Source organism: Coloeus monedula (genome assembly GCF_965178545.1).
Source record: "Coloeus monedula genome assembly, chromosome: 5".
NCBI classification, from domain to species: Eukaryota; Metazoa; Chordata; class Aves; order Passeriformes; family Corvidae; genus Coloeus; species Coloeus monedula.
The window spans coordinates 49,248,913-49,266,037 of NC_138785.1; the positions used below are offsets into that span (position 1 = coordinate 49,248,913).

General features: G+C 40.7%; 1 protein-coding gene across 1 annotated transcript in view; it reads right to left on the reverse strand.

Annotated features, from left to right (window-relative positions):
• Positions 1 to 7,674: 7,674 nt before the first annotated feature.
• The window catches only part of ATP10D (ATPase phospholipid transporting 10D (putative)), a gene marked incomplete at both ends in the record, with an annotated part of 30,515 nt that continues 21,064 nt past the window's right edge, over positions 7,675 to 17,125 (reverse strand). Inside the window, 3 exons of the mRNA XM_082281992.1 lie at positions 7,675 to 7,788; positions 15,923 to 16,123; positions 16,522 to 16,647. Coding sequence (XP_082138118.1) covers positions 7,675 to 7,788; positions 15,923 to 16,123; positions 16,522 to 16,647 — 441 coding nt within the window. The remainder of the gene's footprint in view (positions 7,789 to 15,922; positions 16,124 to 16,521; positions 16,648 to 17,125) is intronic.

Genomic DNA, 17,125 nt, shown 5'->3' on the forward strand with positions numbered 1-17,125 from the left:
CTCCAGATGGTAAGAATCGTGCTGACCGACAAAAGAAAAAAGGAATCAGCACTACAACACTGAAGGTTTTGCAGTCCACAAACTCTATGAAAAGGAGTTTCAAGCTCTACCTATTCTTGTTGTGGAGCTATGGAATATGCAGTGTATGTTACTGGTAAACTCTCTGCTCATGAATACACTTTGGGGTAGAATTAATAATCCTTTTGACTTTTCTTTTAACTGAGTTGTGGTGCTATTCCAAACACTGCAAAAAGCTTAAAAGAAAAGAATCAACCACTTTCTGCCTTTCAGCTATTAAAACTAAGCAGTAGCACAGACTAGAAAAACTTTTAAAAATAACCTATTTTAATACTATTTAGTTAGCAGCACATGCATTTTCACTCACTTCTTGTGATGAGGAAGGAACTTTGTGCATTCATGTGGCACTGCAGGACATACATTCACAAGGACAACTCTTGACAGGGCCATACCACACACTGGAGGGTGTGGAAGATTGATGGGTTTGTACACCCACGTGGCACAGGACACATCAAAGAACACGTGCAGGTCTCCAAAGGTGTATAGCCATATGCCCCTGGTGTGCCTGAGCTAATGCATTTTGTCCCTCAGGGTGGCTAATTTACATGGGCATAACCCTGTAGTGTTCTGACTCCACAGCTTCTGTTCCCAGAGCCAGCTTGGGCATCTCTGTGGGGTGGAAGAACCAGTAGGCCAACAGACCACTGGAGGCACTGGAGGCACCAGAGACCAAAACTTTATTGTTCAGACTCTTTGGACAGCTTCTATCATCTGATTTTCTGAAGCTTCCAGTGTCCTAATGTGTCTAGGAAACACCCATGTCTCAGCAGCACTACACTGATCAGTGCATTAGTCAAACCTGTGCCCCACTGGCTTTTCTCCCCACTTTGCGTAGTGTGTTCAGCACACAAAGCATGCACTGACCATCTCCAGCCCTCTAAAAACATAAGAGGGTTGGCAATACCACTGCAGTGGTTTCCCCTCCTAGAGTCAGCTAGTTTGGACATCTTGTGAGAGATGGAAAATGCAGATCTAAAATGCAAAAGATGCAGTGTGGGGACTGTCCCAAATATCAGGGAACTGGATAATTTTTATAGGTCTCTTCTTGTACCTTACATTTAAAGTTTAATTTTGGGTAGCAAGATAAAACATTTGGGAAAAAGAAAAAAGCAGAAAGAAAATCTGAGTTATAGAAGGCTTGGAATTCCAGCTTCTGTCCAAATGAGTATTAGAAATACAAGAAGCAAAGTACAACAGCTTCACCAGCAAAGGCTCAAAGAGCCCAGCTCAGGTGCTTGGTGGCCAGATGTGGAGTACTCTGTGCAGTAGTAAAAGATTAAGTCTTAACTCCAAGAGAGTCTGGTTGAAAAAGATTATGATGGAGCTTGGCACCATTTTATGATGCTAGAGGAAAGTGTCATATCAACTGCTTTAGGTGATGTCCTGCACAGCTATCAGCTTTTGGGAGGCCAGACTAGGATGAGCTAGGAATCTGAGGATTACAGGATAAATTCCACTGGAGAACAATGCATTTAAAATTTGTGTTTTCAGTGCTGTGCCTAGTCCCCCATGAATGCAGCCTAAGGCACATAATTACCTTTTCTGCTACCTCTGGCATGGCCCCATGACAACATGGCAGGGCCTTGTCAATAGCATGACTGCCGTATAAGGAAACATGCATTAAAAGACCTAAAACATGGACATTTCAGGTACTATTAATCATGTTACAACTTATCTACATAGATCTATTGCTTTAATGAAGGTTTATCTCTTATCTCTGTATTTTCTTCTTTAACACCGCTAACATTGGAACATTAGTCACACTAGACTGCATTGTAGACATGAATATTAATAAATACTCAATATTTATGTTATGGATTCTGAAACTATTTAAGTGATTATTGAATCACTGTTTCATGCTCAGCAAGAAGACTCTTCGAGGCTTTGCTAGGTTTGATTGTTGTTTTTTTTTTTTTTTTTAAATTATCTTAAGGATTTTTTGGTTTATTGTAACAGTTAAATACTCTTCCCCCAGCGGTAAATGAGAGAAAGCAGCCGTGACCATGTTTTTATAGTGCAAGTACATTACAGCTGAAACAGGTTATTGATGCCCTTGCCTCAAGGATATGAAGGCTGGAGCTCTCAGTCCTCACTTCAGCTTTCCTCTGGGGCTGGGATCTCTGTGGCTGTAGGCCAGAACAGCTCTGAGTCCTGGAACTGGTTATCAAGAGTTCCCTGAGGAGAAGGTGGCCCAGTGGCTGTAAGAGCCAGCTGGCTGGTGTCAGACAGGTTCTGGCCAGGTCTGTTTTCCAAAGAGGTGCTGTTGCAGAATGAACAACTCAGCCTGGCTTCTCTCCACCAGATATAGTGGTTAGCAGCTTTGAATTTTGTAAAGCATGGGAGTACGTGTAATCATTCACGTAGATATCAGCATTACCAAATGATAACATGTAATTACACATTTTAATTAACTGGCTTTGGCCTACCACCAGCTTCCAAGCAGTCCCTCCCAGGAAATGAGGGAGAGTCCTGTTTAAATATATGGTCCAGTCCTGTCCTATATGGGATCAGTCTGAAGAAACTACATGCTGAACCAGATCCCAAATGGCTTTAGGAGGGAGCACTTGGGTCCTATCCTTTCCCATGACTGTCTCCAACACAACATTCCATGTAAAGAGGAAATTTGTAATTTTATAAATGTATTTTTATACTGCTTTTTTTATGTGTGCACATGAAATTGGCAAACATGCTCTTCCTTCCAAGGTATCAAGCCTTTCCTGGTGTGCTGACATAATGGCTATGATCACAGTTATGCTGTTAGTCTCACAGGTGCAGCCCCATTGTAAGGTAACATTTGTTGGTTTTGATTCTGCCACAGCTGTATTTCCAAATGGAAGCAATGCCACTCAGTTAAGCCAATGTGTTTCTTTCTAGTTGTACTAATAAAAATTTACAATCATTTTCCAAATAACTTCTCTGTTGAAAATGTGTTTTAATCTTTAGATAGACTAAATGATAACATGGAGGTATTGAGTTATAACTTTAGCAATAATGCCTAAAAGTAGCCTTCAAAAGGCATTTGTGTACCCTTAGCTGCTTTCTTTTAGCATCCCTGTTAGCACTGCAATACTTGTGGAGATTCTGGCATTACTACCACTGTACAACTTTTAGTTTCTTCCGTGTGTATGCTTCCAATACAGAATATTAGCATGAATACTGCTGCCAACAACTACTCTGGACTTAGAAACCTAAAAACTAAATTGTAATCAAATCTGCAGTCTAAACACATTTTGTTCTATAGCTTTGTTCTGGAATACAATTAGTTTTAAATAAAAAATTCTCTTTTTAACTTGTACACAGAATTTCACTAACATGTACACATGCTGAAATCAAAATAATAAGCACACAGAAGCTTGAAACAGGTAAAGTTTACCTTTCCAATGCAGTAAGGAAGCCAGGACCCTGAGGGCAAGAGTAATACAACCAGAATAAAACAGGAACAAATAATACAAAACTCACACTGAAATTCAGATATGTGAATGTCGTTAACACAATCACATTTGGAACTTGCCCATTAGCCTTGGCCAACAGCCAGGGCTGGTGGGATCAGTGGGTTCTCTGCGTTAGCCGGTCCTCAGCCTTGTGTTGCGACCAGTGGGGCTGTGGAAAAAACACAGCTTGGGCTTAACATCAACTCAGACTGTGTCCCAGGTACAGACCAAAGCTCACTGTGCTGCCAAAACACTCACTCAGTAAAGGCTGTGGCTGACTGCCACCTGCAAATGTTTAGCAGAGGTGTGGCTGCTATGAAAGAAAAATTTTTAAAACATGTATTTTCCTCTGTAAATCAAATATTGCACATCAAAATCAAAGTTAAGGCTGTTCTAGGTGTAGCTACAAAGTTTGGGGCAGTTGAAGGTGGTTGTTTTGGTTTGTTCTAAAATGAAAGAAGTATAAATGCTGTGCTTCCCTTCATGACATGTGGAAGGCACCTGTGAGATGCTCTTAAAAAGCTTATTTTGAAAATGGAAAAGTCAGATCATGCTGTGCCTAAGTGCAGGAGTGTAGAAGCAAGCAGGCAATCGTGACATTTTCAGGCTAAAAAAAATAATAAAGGGAACATTGAACTATTGAGAAACACAGGGAAAGCAATTTATTTCCACCCTTCCTTTGCCACTACTTTAGTTATGGCCAATTAACATTCTGAAGCTTTTATTAAAGACTCACTACCCTCATCTCCCCTTCAGTAAAAGATCATAAGTAATCACAGTAAACGCCTTCAGGTATTTCTGCGGTTTGTCCACCACAAAAAAACCCCAAACCCAAAACCACCACACCAAAAAAAACTAACAATCAACAAAAAAACAAAACAACCCTCAAAGCAAGTATTATCCAACAGATAATTTAGATTATTTATCACCCAGACCGCTTGTTGAAGTCCTCTAATAAAACAGAGCCTACAGAGGACAATTTTAAGCAATATGCAGCACCAGTATGCAATACACACACACACAAACAAAAGTGTTATTTTGCACCACTTCAAGTGGTACAAAAGCACTTAAAATCTCAGCAGAGATGAGGCCTGAAAGCCTCACCGCACTCAGTTTTGTGTAATGGAGTGACCAGGCTTGTAAAGAGTCACATAATAGCAATTTAAATGTCCCAGAGGCATCATGCAGCTGATCTCGGTCTAACAGATGACTCCCACTCACGTTTCTTCATGCAGTTATTTTGATGCCATGGTTTAGTCAGAAGGTTTTGGAAGATCTTACTCTGAATACTTACAGCTTTTTTATGAAAAAAATGCAAACTTGTGATGCTAAATGATCACTTACCTGTCAACTCTGCTGGTAGGTTCTGCTTCTGCAGCAGAGGCAACAAGAGGGCAGGTCACAGGCTGGTGTTGTCCCCAAACTCTTTTTCACAGAGACAGGAGGGGACAGAGCTGAGCCCTGCACTCCCTCAGGTCACTGGAAGTGCTGGAGCTCCCCCAAGGAAGTTCAACATACTTCAGTCATAGAGTTACAGACTTGTAAAACACGGACCAATCTCCTCTCGGTGGCCACAAGTGCAGAGAGGCCGTAGATTTGAAGTGCAGAAGAAACACTCAGGCCAGACAATAAAAACAGAAACAGTATTTGACTTTGAGGGCAGGAAAGCACTTCCTGTTTCTCTGTAGCTCTTTATAGCAGGACAACATCCACTAGGAACGACAAGGGTAGAGCTGAGCCTGCCTTGGGGCTATGGAGCAGAGCAGATGTTTTCACTGCATTCCAGTAACTCTCTTCCTGTATGATTCTGCCCTGGTACCAGCTTGTTTCCCTGCACAACATGTTTTCCATCTTCTTGGACACCTTGCAGCTCCCCTTTCTTGTTGAGAAAGCTGAGATGTTTCATTTGGGAAAACCTGGAGTCTACTCATGGCAAGGTGCCCCCCACAGCAAGAAGGATGTTACAAACATCTGAAAATATAACTCAAACGAACATGCTTGACATGATCTCTTAGAATTTGAATGTCTGCCATCACTTCAAATATCCCCACTAACTTTATGTTAGAACTTAACAAAACCATTTTGTCGTATGTTGAACTGAATTAAAAAAAAAAAATAGAAAATTCAGAAATGGCTGTCATCACTTTCTCCTTCCACTCCTTTCCTTCTACAGGCTAAACAAAAAGTATATTTTCTCTTTTTTTCCTCACTAACACTGGGGATAGAGTCAGCCCTAGTTACATCCTACCTTTTGAACACAGAGCTGTTTTAAACATTTGGTAACATGTGGTGACCGGCATTTGAATGAACTCAGCAAGCCCTCAGTATCTGCCCTGTGTAGCAGCAGCTGTCCAGACCTCACAGAGTTTGTTTAAATTCTTCCAGAGATCTTAAAAGATGAGGAATATGTAATGTTGGTCATTGATGTGGAAAGCTCATGGTTCAATTAAAAAGCAGACCCAAACATGGGGCTAAAAATAAACACACAAATCTTGGCAATTTGAAAGCAGAAACTTTTAGAAAGTAACAGAACCAAAAAATGGGCTCAGTACTAATAACTCATTAGCAGCTATAGTTTGAGGAACTGTTTATTTCAACAGGTGCTAGTGAATACAAACAGATTTCCTAAGTTCCTCTCTAAATTGTCCATGTAACTTTCTGGGAAGTAAAAAGGGGGAAATGTTTTAGAGAGTCTGGAATCTAGAAGTTGCCACATGTACCTCAGCCACTTTTTGTACAGTTTGCAAGCAGTGGGAAACTGGCAGAGGGCAGAACTCATCTAGGAGACAGATGAGCAACAGCACTCAAATGTGAGACATGCAATGCACTATGCCTTCTTTTGAGCAGCCTTTAGAGACACTTAAGCTGATTATTATAAAAGTCTAGAGGAATGTAAAAACACCCGAGTGAAGAAGAGTGATATTATCAGCTAGAAGCTGCTGTTTGTAAGAGAAGACCTGAAGACAGGCTGGAGCTCCTCACTGCTGCTGGCACACAATTTTGCAGTACAGGCATGAGGAATTTTAGAGAAAAGACAGCCAGCCAACATCTGAATTGGGTGAGGTGGGAAAGAAGTCCATTTGGTGGCAGATAACATGAAATGGCACATGGAGTCAAAATGGAATGATACAACAGGAGGATGAACTGTCATGGAAAACAAAAGGTTACACTAGGACTTGCTCTTTTTGTGGAGAGGAAGGCGAGGGAGACATGTTACACGTGTCTCATTTGGGCTTCTCTCCTAATGGTTAAAATGGTGTTTGTCCATCAGTGAGATGGACCATGCAATAGCCTGGTGAACAAACTGGACCACAGTGGTTATACAAAGTACTGTCTACACACACTACAACATGTCATAAAAAGTCTTGAAACAAGCCAACCAGTAACACTACATCCCAGCCCCATTCATACTTCAGCAAGTGGTGAATCCCAGGGCACACTAGGGTTCTAGGGCAGCAGTGTAAGGGAGCAGGCTCACTTACCTGAACTGGATTCTGCAAATCCACATTCATGCAATGTCCTGTTCATAACACCACAAGGTGTTATGCAATGTTGCATACAAGAAATAAGCAGTAATCAAAGTTTACTGTGTGAAGAAATATAAAAAACAATCCAGACATTTTAGACCTTGAACATCTTAATAAATTATTGGAAAGTTTTATAAACAAAAAAGCTTTGAAGGAAATGTGTTAATCATCTACCTTGGCTGAAGAAAACAAAACCACAGCATGGCATAAATCAGCAGTTATTACACTTGTGTTTAACCAGTTAGCATTCCAACTTTGTAACATACAGTAAAGCATCTTCACACAAAAAGAACTCTAAACTGCTTTGTGTGCTAGAGATACAGCACTGCTGCCCTTTTCAGCAGCGCACATAGAGACTTTGGCACATGAACTATTACCACCAAATGTAACTGTATTAGTTTACTTTGATAAACTCTGTCTTTTCTTGCGAGATCAAGCCACTTGTACTCCCAGACTCATCCTGAATGTCTGGTAAGAAGGAGGTGTTCTTTACTAACCCATCTCTTGAACAGGTCTGAAAAGGTGTTTTAGATGCTGGCAAAACACTGTCAGTGCTTTCTTCACCTGATACAGCACCTGCAGCTGAGCTGGAAGGCAGAGAAGTAGGTTGGAGCTGCACTCCATCATTCACATTGCACTCATCTTTCCATCTTGTAATTGCTTTCTTCTGCTTGGAGGCCAGTCTGACAAGGTACTTGGCTCTCAGCACTGGAGATGGAAACAATGTTCCTTGGAGAACTCTTATCAAATATCTACAAAATAAACACAGTTACAAATAGGTTTAAAAGAAAACTCAAAACTGTTTCCAGTGACTAAAGGAAACCAAACACCATTCAAGTAACCCTGAAGCTGCAGCCTAGTTCCAGGACTAGATGATCTTTAAGGTCTCTTCCAACCCAGACCATTCCATGATTACCTGTGGTATTAGAACTGACTTAACTGGCAACTTAGGTTGGATTTTATCATAGATTTTTGCAGTGAATTTTCAGTCAACAGGGCATCCAACGTCTGTCCCTCTGTAAGAGAACTCAAAACCTCCAGTGAAAGCCCCAGTCTCACTCCCTCACGCTAGAAGCTGCACAGGACCCCCTGGCTTCACAATGCCTCTGAGTGGGGGCTTTTCAGCACCATAAAAAGGATCATATCAGAAATAAGCATGGAAAAAAACGTGTGTGACAGCACTAGTCCCATAATAGGCACTTCTGCTTCAAATCACTGAAGTAGAAAAGTTGCAATTAGCCACAAAGGCTATAAATCTTCTGAGGTGTTGACACAAGGAGAGTACATATTCTAAAGGAATTTATTCTATAGGAATTTCTAAATACTTTAATTCACTATGAAAATCACTGTCTTCTTCAAAATTGAACAGCCCCACATCTGAAGTAGTCACCAAGCTGAAACCTTTATCCTACCTTGGCTCTCTACAGCCCTACTAAAAGGTCCCAGAACAGCCTTTATCTATTAATTTGTCATGTAAGGGAGATTTACTGTGTGTGAAAGAAAAGGCTCTACTGTCACCACCTGAACCAAGCTGAGAGCAGGGATGGAAAGGGAAGAGCCCACGTGTTTCTTGCACCTCACGGAAAGATCAGATCAGTCATGATCACCAGTGAGTGCAGCAAAACTCTTGGTGACATGCTTAACACACAGATCAGAAATGTTCAAAGGGGACTTAATTCTTGGTGGCCATTGCGGGCGTCTACAGCCATGGCTTTGCCAGCTTTCCTGCTGGTGGGACTGGTAACTTATGCAGCCTGTACTACAGCACTTGATCAGAAAGTGTGCTCAGATTGTGTCTAATGATATAAAATTGCACCAGGCGAGCAGGAAACAGCACTTTTTCTCCTCAACTCTTCTCAGTATCTGTCTCTGCAACTCAATTTCAAGTCTCATTCTTTCTGAAATGATATAAGAGGGAAAGAAAGAGACATAACACAACGTCTTGGGGTGACTTTATGATGTGTATCCCATATTGCTGCCCTATGCCCAGAAATTAACTTTGTGCCTTTCTATGCCTCTAAATTGAGTCTGAGAGGGGGAAGGAAAAACTGAGCAAAACTTTTTCAAAGCAGTTTGCAGCTTGTTCAAGGTCACACAGAGACAGCAACTTTTGCCCAGCTGCGACAGGGGAGAGAGGAAGCACCCGGCTTGCTGTTTCCCGAGTCAGTTTTTGGCCAGTTGTTCAGCTTCCTTTTCTCCGGAGAGAGACTGAGAGTTGAATTTTTTTTTTCCCTTCCCTGGAATTTCAGATTTTCTCCCTTTTCCACTGGACTGCTCAATATTAGAACACATCAGGAGGACTTTCCACTGAGCGCAGAGGGCCTGGCCCTGGGCCAAGCCCCAGCTCTGAGGAGACCAAAGGGAGGACTCTAACAGTTTCCCAGGTTTTTCCTCCACAGCGAAAGATTTTATTATCTAGCATTATTTTCCTTTCCCCGTGTGTTTGTTAAATAAATAGCTTTTTTCCCTTTCACTTTCCTTTGAGGAAAATTTAATTTCCCCGAACCTGGTGGGGGAGGGGTGGTGACCTGCCTTCTCTCAGAGAACACACAGAAGAATGAATAATTAGCACTGGAAGCACTTCACTAGTAGGCTGCAGACTTGAGTTCATGCTCAGCCAGTGAAATGAAGATAGCTGTGTCTACTGAAGAAAGCTAAACAGAGGGTTTGATGAAAACCACTGGTTTTCATATGGTTTGTTTAGCTCTGTTGGCTCACTCAGGTGTCTTCCTGCTCAGCATGCTGGAGTCTGCCACCTCCATCCAACGCTACTGCCCTTCCAGAGTAAATGAATTATTGAACTTGAACATCTTCAGTGAGACAAAAAAATATCAAGACCCCTTGTGAATCTAGTCAGCATGTTTCCACCCACGAAGAACGCTGTACATTCTGAAAACTCTTGTATATATTCATGACATAGATTTCAAACAGAAAATTGTTTCACAAATAAACACAGACTAAGCACAGTATTTCTTTGTCTATATTTAGTATATGTCCAACTTTGGTCACTAATTTAACTGATTGTATATAAATTATGAACTCTGTGGTTACAAAAATTACTGTTTCTTTACCCTCCAAAGACAATATTTAATATTATATAAATCACAAAAGAAATTTTTTATTACTGAAATTTACTTGGAGAACTAAATGGCACTAAAATGTTGTCCTCACATAGCTTGGTCTGGTAGAATCATGAAATTTTCATTTTTATTGGGGGATGATAGGGGGAAAGACCTCCAGCCAGAGATTCATAACATCACTGACTCACAGAAAACTAATTTAGGTAACAGCAGCAATCTACAATTATAAAACAGAAACACACCTGGGTAGCAGAGCAATGCAAGTAGTCAGGAGACAAACTAAGTAAAATACTGGGTCTGTCATGTGCTTTTCCATGATCCAGTAAAAATCTGATCGTAGGCTGTGGGTTTTGCAGGTTGCTCCAAAAGCCAGAGTGAACATAAAGTAAAACAGGATGCTGCCAATTATAACTACTGTATGTATCCATGTCTGCAATTCAGAAAGGGAAAGAAGTAAGACTTAAGCTGTGAAAACAGAAAGACCTGTTACATCTGTATGTGCACGAACATGCACACTTTTCCTCCAAGGGCAGCTGTTGAATATAAGAGAGGCTACAACTGTTCAGATAATACTCCTAATTTCATACAAAACAGTACAGAAAGAATGGAGCCTTCTTTCTACAGTACATAGGTATTCCAGACATTTAATTGTTTTAGTTCTTATAAATTCACAGCTTTTCCTTCTTTTGTGAAAGACATTTGCCTCAGATTACCACCTCATCCACTGGCAGCACAGAAAGCTTTCTCAAGCAAATGGAGGTGAGGTCTTCACAGGACACCACTCTTATATATCTTGCTTGAGATATATAAGGTTGGTTACCTTTCTAAACTGGAGCTTTCTGCAATTTTACATCTAAATGGCTACTAAGATAGATAAATAACAGCTACTAAGAAAACAACACTATCACTGGTCTAATGGCTTGCCAACATTAAAAATTGCCAAACTAAGCACATTTAAGTAAAGTTCTCTATTCAGAATGTGAATATACTCATGCTATACAAACTCTCAATAAAGACATTTTAATTATGGCTGTCATACTCTCAAAAGAACAATGAAAGACTGAATCACAACTTGACATTTCATCCATTATAAAACAATGCTAATAAGTATTTTTAAAAAGTCAAAGAAAAAACAAAACCCATTAATGTGCCCTTCTACTGTAAACATTATTGTATCTCCTTTAAAATTAAGCTAAACCCCCAAGTATTACCCTTGTAAGGGTCCTAAATTGATCCAAGCTAATGCAGATGCTTTAGCTTGTGCAGACTTAAAAACTGAAATAATGTTTCTGTAGCACATCAGTTTTCCAGTTCTGGCATCAAAATACACCTCTGAATTGTTTATCCTGGCCACAGAACAGATCATCAATTCCAGGCATTCAAAAATCAACAATTTGCACTGTTGTCTTTGAGATGCAAACTTTGCAAACTAAGGAAGTTTCAGCAGATCACTGGTGGATCTTATCATTTGCAGAACTGAACCAACATCCCCCAAACCACCCCACCTCAATACAGCAGGATCCTTTCACTATATACAAATAATTCTCAGGCTAAATTTTGTTAATTTTAGTCGTATTTCTATTGGTTCCAATGACAGGTGTGTTAGGAGAGCTCACATGGTCACATAAATACAGTATTTAGGGTTTGACCCTTTTATTCTTATTCTGTTTGGTATATGAAGACCTTTCTTCCATTTAATTTTACTGAAAGCTGTATGCACATACTCTGTTAGAAATATAGTCTTTGGGAAACAAAGTACTCACCACAGACTTGCACTCAATGAGAAGGTGAAACAGCATTATGAAAAGTGCTGCTGTGTTTATGGGGTTTCCAAAAGAAAAGATGTCTATGTCTGAGCCACAGTAAGTCTGCAAAGGAAGAGAGTGGTCAGCGTCAAATATTCTTTACGTTTAGTTCTAATACAAAGTGGCATGAATAATTTCAATACCATACATATTTGCACACACACACAGTTCAGCTCTGTTCCAATAACGATCTTCTTAGTATACATTCATATACAAGGAAGTAAAAATCAAATACTTCATTCTATTCTCTAATTTGCTTAGCTTTTAAGTATGTCAAAACGTATAAATGTATTTTGTAGCCAGCACTTACAAAGTAAGGCACAAAAAAGCAAACGAGACTTTGGTAAAAAGCATCCAGCAACGTTATCCAGAAAGCTGAAGGCAAGTAAGCCTGTAAAAAAAACCAGAATGGCATTGAAACAAATTGAACAAATTGCTGCATCCTTAATTAGCATTAATTTGGATCTGGGGAAAGATTATCTGTGGAAGTACTTCCAGTTAGTTTGCAAGTGAAAAAGGCATCTTTTGTGTTACAGTTATTAGAACAAAGATTTCCTTCCACACATATAAATACTGTTAGTATTTAATAATAAATACTGTTAGTAATAATACTAACAATAGTAATAATAATAAATACTAATAATACTAATACTAAATACTAATAATACTACTAATAATAGTAATAATAATAAATGCTGTTAATAATAAATACTGTTAGTATTTAAATCAGCAGCCAGCTCTGGGAACTCTGATCTTGCTGTTCCTGTCAGAATGGATGTACCAGAGCCTTAGCTAACTGAATCCTAAGGAAGGGAGGGGGCTGGTGGACAGGGCAGTACCCTGCAGCTTACCATCACTGAATGCCAAGTCCCACTTTCTTCTATCTCCATCCCTTTTTGTTATGTGTGCTGTTTGACTCCTCTGGGCAGATGGGACTCCACTGTGACCTAACTTAACTCATTAGATGTGAGAAATCACCTCACTTTTCTGCTGGAATAACACCTTGCTGTTTTAGTGAGTTATATCAGCTCCTGGGATAACTGAGCCGGCACAAGGAAGACTGTTTATGGATGAAGAGGGAACAGGAAGAAAAGAAGGGAGAAGAGAATAAGCCTTCCTCCCTCAGTAGCAGCAAACTGCTATGACAGATCAACCACCTACGAAACCATAGTTGCCTATGCTCTGGCTCAGTATATCCCATTCCTTCAGGCACTAAACTGAGACACATAGGTGAGAAGTCCAATCATCCAGGATGTTCCCTACGATTGAAGAGATGGGTTTTTCCAAAGAGCCATTCAGCCCTTTCAAGAAAGTGCTTTGAACTACTGAAGATGAATCCCATTTACTGTTCCACTACTTTTTACAGTGTACACAAAGCTGTACACTTGTGATGTCATGGTGCAGTATTGTGATATTGCATCTTATTGCAACTTTCAAAGCATTTCTTTCTTCTATACTGTATTTAATTCCAAGCGATTATTTCCCTGTGCTTCCATGCAAGAAAGCAAATGATAACAACTCCAGTAACAGAGCAAGGAATGATGGGATGGACCAAAGAGAAAAACACTAACAGAAGATAAGGGAATAAAAAGAGAAAGAAAAAAAAATATATTATGTAATGCAGTAATTCTGATTATGTTGCTTCAAAACCTTGATCTCAGCTCAGATCACTGTATTGTACATATCCTGAAGATCAAAACAAACCAAGAGGCCTTGCAACATTTACCTAATCAAAATTCTCTATGACTGACAAAGCACAGACCTGCTCAAGCCAATCTGTGGAGGTTCAAAATGGTACCAAAAGAGCACTTTGTTTTTCAAAAATACTGAAAACCAAGCAACATAAAATACATAAGGGTATATAAAAAGAAATGTAGAAGTCCACAAACAAGCAAAATGTTGGGGTTTTAAGAGTTCTCCTAGTTTTTTTCTGTTAAAGGAATTTTTCCCCCATACTGTTGCTAGGGAAACAAATGGCCAGGTGCTTAAGAAGAACAAAAGACCTGGCTGCTCTTTTTGTTTCACCTGGGTGTGTGGTCAGTCGGTCTCCAGCGTTCGGGGGAGAGAGGGAAGATGCTTGTTTCTTCGGCTGTTTTTCTTTCTGCTGGAGCAGCCCCAGGATCCCCAGCCCGCCTTCCCTGCCCCGCTGGGAGCCGGGCTGTGGCCGCCCTGCCCCCACCGCTGCTTCGAGCCTTCGCTACGTTGTAGCCGTGCTCACTCTGCCTGCCCAGACATCCCGGGGGGTTCTCCATTTGGATACATCTCGTCTGCCATCTGGGATTTGTGCTCGTCCCTGCCGTTCCAGCCTGCTGTTCCAGCCTGCTGTTGCCCAGGGTCCGGCTGGACACCGGGATCGGCTGCCCAGGGGTTTGTGAAGCCTTTGTTCCTTCCCTTCCCGGGATCCCAGGCCGCCAGTGCCGCGTGCTCCCCGAGCTCGCTCCGGAGCGCCCCCTGCAGCCGCGGGGGAACCATCGCACCTGCCCTGCTCACCGGGAGCCGCCAGCGCCCCTGCCGGCTGCGAGCGGAACTGCACCCGAGGGGAAAGGGCCCGACAGCCGAGAAGGCTGGCACTGGGTTTGTGTGTGCTGTTACTGTCATAGTTGTTGTTGTTCTGTTTGACTGGTTATACACATTATAGATATATAATAGTAAATTATAAGTTATTCCTATTTTCCACATCTTTGCCCAAAAGCCCCCTTGATTTCAAAATTATAATAACTTGGAGGGAAGGGGGTTGCATCTGCCATTCCAAGGAAGGCTTCTGCCTTCCTTAGCAGACACCTGTCTTTCAAACCAAGACACAAAACAAATTGTCCATTCACTGTATAACCTTCTTTCCCTTCTAGACCAGACCTAAACTTCTGCCAGGTTATAATAAATCAGACAACACTAGTACACAACATGTTGCAGCTCTTTTTTTTCAGTAGTGTTTGTTAGACTAGAGTAGAATAGAACAGAATAAAATATTTCAGTTGGAAGAGATTATCTGGTCTGCCTGACCACTTCAGGTCTGACCAAAAGTTCAAGCATGTTATTAAGGGCATTGTCCAAATGTCTCCTTAACACTGACAGACTAGGACATTGACCTCACCTCTAAGAAGTCTGTTGCAGTGTATGACCATCCTTTCAGTACAGAAATGCCTTCTAAGGTCCCATCTGATATTGTAAGGATCTGACCATACAGAAAATGTTGAGTTTTAGGTGACTCATATAGTCAATGTTTCCAGACTATTAGTATCTATTCTGTCTCAGGCTCAGTATGTCACTGCCTTCAATTGTTGTAATAAAAATATTATTTTCATTATTAAATTTTTAAAAGTATGAAGTTAAAATTATGCTAGAATTCATGCTAAGCAAAGCAGAAACCAGGAAAACCCCCATTGGTTTATATAATTTTGATTTAGAACCTACTCTCCTACTCCCTGCGGTTTTCTGTGCTGAATGTTTGGACAGAATTTACTGACAGACCAGGTATGATATACAGCGTTTTCAAGTGGGAAGGCAAATTTCAGAACATACTTGTAAGGTGAAAAGTACCCTGAGCGACAGAACTTCTTTGAGGATTATTTGAAATTAATCTGCTCTGGTTCTTTAGCAGTTGAGACCCTTATATGACAAAGGAAAAGCATAGATTATATAGAGTGCCCTTACCTTGCTCAAACAAACCCCAGTTTGAGCAAGCATGTTGACAGCTGACACAATGAATGAAATAAAACATGCTGGTAACAATGTCTAGTACATTGCTTTACCTGAAGTCCTTAATTTCTTTTATCATCCAAATGTCTGATAAGATCGGATCTATGACTGAAAAGAGCCTACAAAATCTTTTGAAAAACAGGTTGTTATTTGTGCACATACTGCACAGGCCTAGACACTTTTCTAATAGAGAAAGCAATTTAAAACAATGTTTGCCTGAGGTGAAACATGAAAGAAAGAAAGAAAGAAATGGCTCAAATGCTGACCATTTCAATTTGCTTCAGACAAAGCACTTTGTAACCTACCAGAGATTTCTGGCTCATTTTGTACAGCTGTGGGAATTCCATGAGTATCTCTGCAGACACATCTTTGTCCAAGACACCATAAATGATGGGTGGCACTGATGTGAAAAGGAGGTTGAAAAGAATCAAGATCCAGTAGTCAGTCATTGATGTGCCTGAAAACCCGCAGAAAAACTGGTACCAAAACAGGAGGTTCACGTAGGCCTGAAAAGCCAAAGATGACATGATGAAATTTTAGCTATTGACAAAGGCTTTAAAAACAAGAGAAAAGCCAGTAGATCTTAGGTATGGTTAAAGTAATCTGTGGAAACATTTCAAAATCAGACACGACTTGCTTAAATAGTCATGCTGTCACCATATTAGTAATGCCTGTCACCCACTGTTTAACCAAATCAAACAATGGCTTTGAGTGGGCAATTTAGTCCAACAAATAGTCCATTTGCTCTGGTCTCTGCAGGCACATGGGAAACTGAATTGTTTGACGCATGCTTTTTGAAACCATTCACAATAGGAAGATAAAAAAGAAAATAAAGCCCCACTAAACCCTCCAGTGCTCAAAAATACATATACTCTGATTTCCCTGGAGTGGGACAGCTACATACCACATTCTTGTAGAAATAGTAAAGCACCATGTTAGTAAGTCTGGTATAACACCAGTGACCATGGACAAACAGCAGCTTCCTGAGGTGTTTAAACTGAGATATTGCGAAGTCACTTGCCATCACAGCCTGCAACACACACAAAGAAAAGGATATGCTATAACCAAACCACTAAAGACAAGCTTCCAATACTGCCAATCAAGCAACTTACCCACTGCTGGAAATTCTTACCTTATGATTTTTTATACATAATGCTTGCCAGGTTATCCTCACTCAGATATCCTCTTCCATCCAAGACTTTACAACTAACACCCAGAGTTCAGTCCAACACAGCACAAGCAGGAATAGGGCTATCATCATTATTACCACACAAATGCACAGAAATCACTGACACTTAGGCTGCTCATTTCCCTGCAGGACATGAGTAATATGGAGCTAACTGACAGGCAGCAGACTATGTTGTTTGGAGCTTGAGCTGCAGCATTCAGCTTCTGATTGCTCCTGGAGGAATGCTGAGGCCTGAGTGTGAACTCAGGCTGCAAAGTCTTGCCCATGTAAGGGAATGGACTGTGGAGCTATGGGGTCTCCAGAGTACACTCTGAACTGA